Genomic DNA, 12240 nt, shown 5'->3' with positions numbered 1-12240 from the left:
CTTTAGAATTGTTAGTTATAAAATCTTGAAAACAAGTTGTGAGGAAACTGAGATTTTGACCTTTACAATTAACAAAACAAGAATTGCATGAAGCATTTGCATAAATAACTATTGGAATTAGATACTATGCAAGTATCTAAGTACACTCACTAAAGTACCTTTCTAATAAGAGACAGTATGCCTATTAATGAATATGAATAATTACTCACAAATACATAAGAGGAACAATAAAATATAAGGTTGTGTTTTAAGCATAATACTTGCTAAGAGAAAATAAATAAAAAATAATGCAGACAGAATCCAACTGGAATGTCCTAAAACACTGAGAGTTTATTAAAGTTGAGAAAACAGCAGTTTTTAAAGCCTCATATTCTAAAAAATTAAGAATATAATCTGTAGCACTTAAGCACAGGAAACAAAGGAGAAAGCATCACTGTGCTGGCAATGGGTTTGTACTGGGAAGCCAGCAGTTCTTTGTTATGCAGAAACTGCAATACTTCTAGGAACAGCTATAAACACAAATGGACACTGAAATGCTTATACTCACAAGAACAGCAGAGGCCCTGCTTGCCTACTCCGATTAGCATGTTCAAACAAAGATTACAGTAAGCAGGCTTGTTAAAGTGCTTCAGTCTCCATACGTGCTGCCCATCATCTTTTACATTCTGCACAGGACATAAAAGAAACAGATTTTACTTAATAAAATAAACAATGAAATATGTAAGTGCCAATAAAAATTGGAGATTGACTCAAGAATGTAAAATACAATCTGTTACTTCATTTAATACTCTGCACCAGATCACAGTATCATCATTCTAAATACACAAGCAATGATATAATAAAAAATTCTTCAGAAGCTCATAGATGTCCCTGTGTTTCAAAAATGACTCAGAAAATAACACCAGGCTGGTGTCTACAGTGCAGAACAATGCTAGCACTAAATCTAGACTGATATGAAATTGTAATAAGTTTTAAAACCAACTAAAATTTGCTCTAGACTAATCCTGAAGATAAACATGCTACCACTAGGAAAGTAAAAATCCCCAAGTGCAACAACAGAAAAGATTTTGAAAACTTCACGGATATTCCTAAAGAATCTTAGAAAGGAACATGCACCATTATATGTGAAACGGGACATAACAATTAACCTAATCACAATAATACATACTGCCAGCTCTAATTTACACTAACCTACTGCCAATAGTTAAGCAAAAAGCAAGTGTTTACAGGTGGGATTTACATTCAACTAATATGTTAACAAATGTTATGAAATGTTTATGAAACTAAGCTTCCAGTTGCACAGTTCTCCCCCTTCCTTCTTAATGTAACCATTCTGGGATCTCACTGTTGTTACATGGTTAGTAAAACAATGTGCATTTTTACAGATTGCAAATTATTCACAATTAATTCTGTAAATTCTAAATTTATTGGCAAATGTGGTTGTCAGACTTTTTTTTTTTTTTAATTATCAGAGGTTTTGAATTAAAAATGAGATTAACCTAATAACATATCACTTTACATCTATTATTTCAATGAATATAACATCCAGTAGAAAAAAAGTTGTTCACATCCATCAGCTGATAACAAGTTACAGTAGTTTGATTTTGCATGTTAATGACATGGTCTTTTTGGTCATTTCATTACAAACATAAATTGGCACATATTTAAAGGGAAACAGATCAACATGTGGTTCTTATCCAGCTTCTAATTTCCCATATTGAGCTACAAGAATGTTTGTCATCATGTTCCTGACATTCCTCAATAATATGATGGTTTTCACTGTCAATGTAAGTGGACATAAATTTTAATTTTAAAATGTTGTTATTTATAAGCATGTACTGCATGAGTTATGTCCTTAAAAGTTTGTTTCGCTCTATTCTAGAAGATAGTTGTAAATGGCAAGTCAAAAACAATGAAGAATTTCCTCATGGGAAAAAGAAGAAAAAAAAAAAAAAAAAAGGAAAAAAAAATCAGCACTACAAGAATTTAGGAATACTTGGTCCAGTAGCAGGTCCAGGCCAGAACACAGTTTTGAATAATTTCTACATATTACTTACAAACACAAGGAGCTGATATCAGCTTCAATACTTTGTTGAAATCAGAGCCCAAGTGGGGTCCCCTTATCCTACCAACAGGAGTTCAAATGCCATCTCTGGCCACTGGGCAACATATGGGTCCCCTTTCTGCAGAAAGACCAGAGTGGTTGCCTAATCTGGGATTCTCAGACTGGCAGAATGTGGAAGTTTTGCAATTTCCCCTAAAGAAACAGAAATAGATTCTGCAGCTGTGGAGCCCTAGAAGCCTGTCAAGCTCCTCCATGACTGGCAGCTGAAGAGGATGTATTTCATTAAAAGGAGTGCTTCAACTTCTTTTCTAATTTCTATTTTACTGCACCATTCAACATATTTTTAAATTATTACTAAACTACAACACATTTGGTAAGGTAAGGTTCGAGTCTTCTGAAAGAAAAGTTACTCACTAGAAAACAAATACCATGTATATCCTTCTGAGAAAAAAACAACACCAAAACAGTAAACAATGTACAGTTTAATTTCAACATATGTCACTAGGGTCGTCAACAGATACAGTCATAAACTACAAGCATTTAAAATGCAGGCTCATTAATTCTGTCCACAAAAATATTTGCTATTTTTGAAAAATAGCAGTAATTCATGATTATGCATAAACATGTCCCCCTTCTACATGAATTTTGTGTTACTTTTTAAATTTAAATTTTATTTTTAAAGAATGGCTATTGCATGTGAATATGTCACTTCTTATTTGAACAGAACATATGGACCAACTTAGCTGGCATTTTCCTTATCAGAAAAACAAATAAGTCTTGATGTGGGTGTTCTGCCAATTAAAACACTTAACTATGTTAGAGACTGCAACTGATGCAAATCCATTACATAAACACAATGCACTTTTGGAAAATAGCAAATTAAATTTTTGCTCTTGTGCACTGCCAAAAATCAGCAATAAAGTGCTGCATATGATTATGCATGCACATAACTTTTTAAAACACTGCCAGAGAAAGAAAAAAAAAAAAAGACATAACATGAAACAAAGCCCTCTTGATGCAAGTCTTTAAGTATGAATAAAATCCACAGTTCTGACACATAGGTGCATTTACTGGCATTCAGTAATTTTGCTTCCATATCCTGAGAAAGAGTTTAAAAACAAATAGTCATTAAGAAAATCTCAAAGCAGGGCAGGTACAGTAAAAATCTCTTCCTTACTTCATTATACATCACTAAAAATGAAGCCTCCATATGCCATATGCAGACTTCAGCACATAATGACAAGAGTAACATTTATTTTGTTAACAATGGCGCTCTTAACTTATGCTTCTGACCTTTCTGCCACAAAGTTGATTGTCAGAAGGACCTGACCTTAAAAAGCAACCAAGAAAAAACAGTCTTAGAATCAGTAGAAACTTTCACAGAATTTAGCTATACATCCCAAGTCAGATCGAATATAAATTTACCACTGCTTCTTAGATATTTGTAAATAAAAGACGACAAAGAGATCTTGAGGTTTCAAGCATAAAAATCCAGATTCTGAAATTAAAAAAAAAACACACCTACATTGCATAATTTTTTTTATCCCAACAATTATCACCTCCAACAAAAATAGCCAGAGACTGCAATACTAGCATGCTCAATTGTTCCTACAAGACTCAGTAACAAGCAATCAAGGGAGAAGTATGCAAGGGAGTCTCCTAAATTATTCTTTTGTGGCTTATTATTATTTTGCTTTTATTCCTTTTAAAAATATTTATAGGACCTGAAGACATTTTTATTACTGATCTTTGAGTACTGTTCTGTTACTAGGAAAGTGAGAAGTGTCCATTACATCACACAGCACCTCATTTAAATACAAATGCAGTTAAGTTCTACATTTCTTTGCTGGATTGTCAGCAAAGAATTCTCGTCAGATTTTGTTTTGTTTCTTTTAGGTTTGGAGAGGGAGAGTTTATAGTTTGTTTCAAAAGGAAAAGGAGTAATCTCATTCAAGAGACATGACCTTTGGGAGAGTTACTAGCTTCCAAGAATTGCACTGGGGTCAGTGGGGTGGCTAGGAGTGCACAAATGTGATGGGGTGGGGGGGGCGGGGGGGGGGAAGGGAAGGGGGAGGGAGGAGGGGAGGAAGAAATATTTGAAAAACTAATAAAAATTTTTGTCCACAGTCTTCAACTCACCAGTGTAATATTCTGAATGCCGAGAAATGCTTAGATATTAAGAAGTACATCAAATGACATCAGGGAACAGAAAAGGAAGCACAGGAGGGTAAATTCATTTCTTGAGATAAGCTTCATCATTAGTCACACCACCATGTTTCTCTGTTTCTGAATTAGTAGTCACTAGAAATGCTGCAGTAATTATATTTTAAGTAACATTAAATTTGTATCTCCTTGTGAAATGCTACTTACACTCAGAAAGATTTCTCCTGGACTTTTAACAATCTATAGGCAAAAGGAAAGGAACTTTCAAACCTCCTACAAAGCAGTAGGAGTGAGCGTAGCATAGAAGTAGACTACATAGTCAAAAAAACTGATATGCAAACTTTTTTCTTTGCAGCTCCTAGTATGAAGTCTCACAAAGCATTAACATAACTCCCTCTGCCGGCAATGACACGCAATGATATTGCTAAAATAGTTCTCATGATCTCTTAGGGCAAATCTACTTCTAACTGAAGAGTTAGCACTCAGAGTGTAGGTAAGCTACAAATTCTTATATAGGCAGGCAGATCTCCCTTATTCCTCTCTGAACGAAAGGAATATAAATTTGCCAAAGTGCCTGAGTATTAACCATTTCAGTGCTCAGCCTGAGAGTCTCCATATTGTGCAACAGATCCAACACCATACTTGAAAATGTTCTCAAGTCGCCAATTTCATACCGGTTTCGTATACTCAGAGCTCAAAAAGTAAATCATCAATAATGTAATAAACAGTATAAAAAATTGTGTTACCCACATGGACTCACACTCAAGTATTCTATTCAAAAGTTATCTTTAAATAATATCAAAACATTTGCTGCTTGACGATCCAAAGAAAAACTGTATGAGCATTGCCTCCTGTTTTAACTGAAGCATCATCACACTTTTACAGAAATCCTTATGTCACATTGAGATTTGTTTCCTTATTTTATAAATGCTTAGAGTACATTTGCTTCAGGAGAGAAGATGAAGTAGATAGAATGTTTTAAAAGAAAAACACAGCAGCCTGTTTTCAGATTACTGATGACAATTTATGGCCGCTATGAAACATTTCATGTTGCTGAATTTTACCTTAGGGCAGCTTTCCACCAGCTACAGATTACCAACTATAGTGCAACGGTGACATCTAGTGGTCACTAAGGAGTGAATAAAATCCTTTGCTGAAACTAAAGACTTTTACACGCCAGTGCCTGCAAACTTGCAGGTTATAGCTAGCTGCCTAATCCACATTAAAGTAAAATATATGGAAAAAAACACAATTGTTATCGTATCTTTCCTATCCTTTTTTTTTTTTTTTTTTTTTTTTTTAAATATATATATATATTTTTATTTGCATTGAATTATAACACTTTCTTCACCCATGTTCATTTCAGTTTCTTCAACTTATGGAGTAGCGTTGATAGAAACCTACAATGATAGCAAGTTACAGAATTTTGATCACTGTTTATGTATTTTTATTATTTCCTCAGTAAAATGCTAGTTATTGCCCAATAACTAGTAAAAATACTCAAAAGGATAAATTGTCTAATAAAGTACATTTACATAGCTTCCTTTTAACAACATGGCTTTTGATTTAACATGAAAATTATCCTCTACAGAAAGACTTACATTAATCACAGAATTAAGTAGTTTTAAATTGAGAAAGGAAGAAGTGCAGACACTGAAAAATGCTCCCAGAAAAGCTGCAACATCAGTTGCAAATGAGAAATACATACTGAAAATGACCATCAGTTATCTCCTATACTAATTCCTACAGAGAATTTGCTACCCTGTGCTTAGGTTAAATATGTGGAAATAAAAGAATACAATCTGACATAGACTTGCCTTTTGATGAAAGGAAAATAGTACATTTTTTTCCATATACCTAGAATTAGGAAATTAGTACATACAGTGATCCAAATGGATTGTAAGTTTTCATCAGTTCAGCTATTTCTGTGATAAGTTGATTAGTAAGAGGTAAATGTTTGACTATTATTATTTTGCAAGAATTTTGTCTTCTGCTAAATGTACAGTTGTCTTCTATATGGAAAATCTGGCTATTCTTTGTGAAAATAAGATTCTACAGAGTGACTACAGCCTAGATTTAGTTCAGGACATAGCAATGAATAGGGAAAGATAAATGTTATGTATAGTTTTTCATTAGTATCTGGAAAAGACTTCAGAAAAGAAAATGTTTTATATCAAATAAAAAAAAACTTTTGAAACATATGCTAAGACATATGTGCTCAAAATTAGCAAAAATACAGGACAGCAGGTGGCACTGGCAACATGCCAGAGCTAAAACAGCTGTGTTAAACAGGTATAAATTATCGATTGTATTATATTCGCATTATCTTTAATGTGATAAGCTCCTCTTTCATTATACTGCATCCTTTGGTCTAAGTGTTCATTCTGATACTGTTTCTTAGCACAGTTTATTCAGCTAGTTGAAAAGATGGAAGAACATATATTTACACTGAGATATTATGATAGGATAAGAGTTAGCAGGCAAGAATCACTGCAGGAGAAATTTCATCTTGATGCGAAAAAGAAATCTTTTTTTCTTGAGAACAATTAACCTTTGGGAGCCACAGAACTAGGCCCATCTCACTGGAAATGTTCAAGACTGGATTTGAAAAGGCAGTGGATAAAATAATCTGACACTTGCTTTCAATATGATGCTGGCCAAATGATCTCTAAAGTCCCTTCCAGACTAGACTGCCCCATAATCCACTGCGGTTAAACTACACAGCACATGTGGAGTTGCCAAGACACCACTCCAAGACAGCTGTAAAATATGCATGGGTAATAAAACATTCTTACAAGATGCTTCTGCAGCTAGCAATTCATTATATGCTGTCAATAGAATAAACTAATGAGCTTTTCATAGCTTTCAGCTTCAGTGCTGATGTTTCAGACATTCAAATGTAGCTCTGACTTTGAAGGCACACTTGTGTTTTTTATACATCATTCAGACATAGTAGAGAGAAGTCAAGCCATTCATTATAAAGGGTATAGAGAAAAAAGACTTGAGGACCATGCTGACATGCAAGCAGAAACTTGACACTCTGATGTTAATACTTACATTCTCTAATCCAAGAAGGACCAAGAGTGGGATTGTTGTCATTCCTCCTTGGATCCACTCTTCTAGAGAAACAGTGCCATCATGATCATAGTCAATTTCTTCCATCATTTCATGAAGAATCTACACAGTTTATGGAAAAGACTAATGAATTCCTTACTCTAGCATAACCAGACATTTAGGATCTATGATCTCTCATCTATGTGCAAAAACAACCACAAAAGTTATATGGTACCTATATATTTACATTTTAATAGAATCTAATATTAACAATTAGCACCTAAATATCCCAAACAAAAGTGCCCCTTGTGTACTTACTACGTACAAGCAAGAGACAATCAATGTTAAGACATTTTCAGGATTAAATCAGTTGTGTTACACATATTAATTACTATTCGCACTGAAGAAAAGCATTCAAATTTACCAAAGAATGCTTTACATAGCAGATACAATCAGATAAAGATGTGAAAAAAGTGTTAATTTACAGTGCCATAGTGAAGCATAGACTATTATTATTTCTATCTTGCTAATATCTAGAATCTCATGTTGGCATGAAGAATCACAAAACAAATAAAAATTGCCTCTATAACCACAAAAACTGGTGATGCTTACCGGGCTCAGTTCAGTAATATCCCATTCAAGGTATTCTGCCACATGCATCATTTGTGCAATGATATTTTCCAGCTCCTACAGATGAAAGAAAGAGTTATCATATTTAATGCAATATTAAAATTGTAAATTCTACTGCAAGCAAGTCCTAATTCAAACCTATAGCATTCAGTGACTATCAGCACTGAAACATACAGAAAAAAAAACTTCACTTCTAATCATTAACTGACAAACAATCTTTTTTTTTTTTTTTAATTAACTTTTCACCATGTGAAACTGAAAATCAGAGACACACTGAGCAGAACAAGAAAACTATTATATTTTTTTAAAGTAAATATTTTGCATAGATGTATTTGTCTTCACAGAAAGTGTTTTCTGTGTGAGAAGGAGCAGTTAGCTCCTAGTTGGCATGCTTCCTTAATTAGGAAAAATCTATTTTTCCTTACTTGACATGAAAGAAAGACTAAAAAAAAACATTTATTCCATATTATCTGACTTTAATTTTTTCTCAGGACTACTCTGACTTCAACCCCATTAATTTAAAGAATCAAAACTCATGAAGTTGAATTATTTCGATTTAAAATTCAAAGATTTCCCCCTATAGTCAGTCAGCTGAGGCATACACTAGACAGAAATTCTACATTAATATTAATGGTAGGAAATAAGTATACATGTATCATCTGACTGGATTTTACCAGAGATGTCTACAGAAATTTTGTATTTATTTTAACTGTTAAGTAAAACAAAAAGCAACAACAAAAAAAAGTTACATAAATCTTGGAACACTTAGAACACGTCCTCATATAGCTATAACAACTGTAGGTAAAACCTGAAGGCTAAATTAAGTAAGAACTATGGAGACACATGACCTTTTCACTTAAATCTCAAAAGGAGTTAAAAGTGATATACTGTATACTGCTATATGTATGACTTGATTTTCCAAAGTGCTTGACATTTTTACACAAGGCAGACGGTCAGAACATCTGAAACTCAGGTATGGAATGCCTTCCCATTTTAATGGGATCTTTGCTAATGTTGCTTTCATATACATCTCCAAGAGGCATACTGAAGTTTTAGGAGTCATATTAATGTATCCCGTATATTAATATAATTAAGAATAAGAAGAGTATAAAATGAGACTCCACATTAGCACTGTCAGCATTTGAAAATGTTTATGGTTGAAGAAACAGCAGCTTAATGGAAGAAATACTCAAAGTTTGCTTTCAAAACAGGCAACTTTCTATTGACTATAATTTACAGTGGTTCTATTAATTCAAGAGTCACATCGTTTTCTATAGCTATACCATTAGGACATAGTCTTAAAACACAGCAAAATATGTAAAGTTACCGAACTATCCAAGTATCCATTTCCATCTGTATCATATAAACGAAACATAACTAAAAGGAAACAAAAAGAAGGAAACACAGTTAGAAAACATAGTAACAACATTCTTTAATTAAAAAAAAAAAAAAGACAAACTGAGTTTCAAAAGACAAGCATTAGCATGATTATACTAACTGAAGATCCACCAAAGATTCTGCGACGCATGAGGCTCTCTCACTGCATATCCTACGACATTGCCTCCAGTGAGACATAACTGCACCGTTTCCACACAACCCCTCCAGAACCTAACCTGTGAATGTGTTCCTGGCTTTTCCCAGAGATGGTCTGATCTGCACTGACAGGAAGTACAACCAAAAGACTCTCAGACGTGACATCACATACAGGAAAACATGCAGTTCGTCAACCAAATATTCATAAGCACATTTAAGTTACAATGCTATTCCAGTCTCCTGATTGCAGCCATTACTATTGCTTTAAAAATGCTTTCTGATCTACACTAAATGAAATAGAAGATCATTATTTTTAGTACCTAATTAGGAGAATCCAACAAAAAAAAATTCCTCACAGGCTGCTAGCACAAATTCTACCTGTACCAAACTAAATTAAAACAGTCTTGCCAATATGCTGAAGATCTGTCCAGACAAGAATCATTGGATTTTGGTGATATCCAGAAGAAATATATACTTTCATATTTCTATCACTATCTGCCTCCTGCCACAAGAGTGGGCACATCCACTATTACAAAAATATTTCAAAGCAGCTTCTTCAGCTGATCATAGAGAGCAAAAGACTGCAAAGCAGGAAGATTTTACCTTTAGTAGAAGGCTCTAAAAGCTTAAAGATGAAAAACCAGGAGCCCAGGCATGCCTCACTCTTTCTTCCTATCATCTGTGATGCAGTTTGTCAGAGTTCTGAACTCCCTAATCCCTAGAAGGTCTATTTTCAAAGAAGTAAGAAGAGAGCTTATCTACAGGTGGTTGCAGGACGCTGTTATGCCTCAATTCATAGCAAAACCCAAGCAGTAATCAACTTATTAGATGCCTTGAAAAAAAAAAAAATAACGTATGGCCTGTTCAGCAGTGAACAGTACCACACAATAGAGCCATATGAAAATGGTCCCACAGTCCAGTAAATTCTGCAAGAAAAAGTTATCTTTTTCAGGCAACAATAGAAGGGAGTGATTAGAGTGAAGTTCGAAAAGAATTTGACTACTTTTGACTTGGAGCAAAACACACTTCACAGGTACATGGCTTGGATTGTATCCTTTCATCCCGTATCTGCTTCCCAAGTTGATCACTAAACTTTCCACCACATAATCAGTACTAGCCAATGTGATCTCACACCACTCTTAAGAGCTGTAATATACGATTTTTACTCTAGTGCTTTGTTGCAAGTTACAAAAGTCTATTAGTTACAGTCTAAAAAGCCTATACGAATATGTTTCTTAGCTTGTGAATTACATTGCTTCTGTAGAATATAACAGTTAGCATTAAAGCCATCAGAAATTGTAATATCCCTGCTAATACACTTCTGCCAAAGCTGCTGAGCTGTGCTCAGTGTAAGACAGCTAATATTATATGGCAGAAATAGCATTAAGCATTCAGTTTCCATAGAGAATCAATGAATCACTAAGCAGTAAAGTCATTTGGTTCTCTATCCTCCTCCAGTGCTATTGCAATACAACGGTTAAAATATGCTACAATTATCAAAAAAGCAACAGGTGTTCAGCATCTCCCTGTGCATTCCTCTTTCCAGAGCAGCAGTGTTTCCAACTTGTATATTATTTTTACCTTTAGCACCAATCAGTGCCTCAAATTTGTCATTTGAAAATAGAGATTAGTACAATTATAACTGCTCCACTTCCGTAGCAAAGTCTCCACTCATATATGTATTGGGTATCTGTGTGCTTGTTTAGATTGAATAATTACCCAGCTGGCATGGTATGCAATCATTTTCCATTCACACCCTTCTAAATATCTGTGTTCTTGCTGATTTACCCAATCTAAGTGAAAAACGAACAATAGCAAAATGATACAAATAATTGAGCAAAAATCTTAATAAAAACTACAGAGCCCAAGTTAATTCTTCGTATTTCTGTCTCACACCTTTATATGGCAGCACTGAATGACCACATCTATCTATTATAAGAGTACATGCTTTTTGCAAATGATGTATAAAAATATATTAAAAAATAATTGAAAATATTAGATCACTTGCTGCACTGCTGTAATTTCCCCTGCAACTTCTGGATTTCTAAGCATAGAAGTTATAAAAGATGGCATCCCAGAAGCACCAAAAGTTGTAAATTATGGCCATTCAAGAAGAAACTGGGGAACTGGAGATATGTGTCCAGCATCCATGAACATACTGAGAAAAACATACAAATTAAGGAGATGGTCTGTGCTGATGTCATGCCCCTGATAAAACTCAAACAATTGTCAGCTAAAATGACTTCCACCATTGAGGTCACTAAAGGAAGAGAAGTTGAGCCATGGAATACCACTGTTCGCTTCCTCAGAAGTGCCCTGCATATTTACAAGATGCTTTTTTTACACATACAAAAATGACAGTGCAGGAGAACAGAATAGAGTTTCTGCAGATCAAGTTTACAAGTTGGTCCACTGAGCACAGAGGTGCTTAACATCATAAGTGTACCATCTATACGTAGTATGTCCTTAAAAAGAAAATTTTAATTATTCCAATGCATCTCTTTTATGATAGTTTGGGATATATTTAGTCCATAGATGGTTTGAGAACAGATATGCGGAATGTTTTAAACACGTGAGTTTCATTGTGCTGGCAACTCTGGAATATTTCTTTTTTTTTTTCCCCTCCACTGCAACTAATTCTTATTCTACTCTGCAGCCACAGGACCTATTATACAATTATTTCAGACAAAGGGTTAAATTATACCATTCATTTATAAGGAGGATTCAGATATAATCATTAGGGAAATCTACACAATAATGATATGATGTAGTCTAAACTTTATACACTAAAAAGT

At 34.2% G+C, this 12240-nt stretch overlaps 1 protein-coding gene across 2 annotated transcripts in view; it reads right to left on the bottom strand.

The window, feature by feature from the left end:
* Window positions 1–12240, bottom strand: part of DGKB (diacylglycerol kinase beta) — a 324210-nt gene that overhangs the window by 237317 nt on the left and 74653 nt on the right. For both annotated transcript variants that reach the window (XM_042889110.1, XM_042889111.1), the window contains exons 7-10: window positions 9240–9289; window positions 7895–7969; window positions 7286–7405; window positions 548–665 (exon numbers count right to left, since the gene is read on the bottom strand). In XM_042889110.1, the coding sequence (XP_042745044.1) occupies window positions 548–665; window positions 7286–7405; window positions 7895–7969; window positions 9240–9289 (363 nt within the window). The remainder of the gene's footprint in view (window positions 1–547; window positions 666–7285; window positions 7406–7894; window positions 7970–9239; window positions 9290–12240) is intronic.

Source organism: Lagopus leucura, unplaced genomic scaffold (genome assembly GCF_019238085.1).
Source record: "Lagopus leucura isolate 7727_CA_CO unplaced genomic scaffold, USGS_WTPT01 Super-Scaffold_100157, whole genome shotgun sequence".
NCBI classification, from domain to species: Eukaryota; Metazoa; Chordata; class Aves; order Galliformes; family Phasianidae; genus Lagopus; species Lagopus leucura.
Note: the sequence above shows the minus strand (reverse complement) of the source record. Positions and strands in the feature narration are given on the sequence as shown.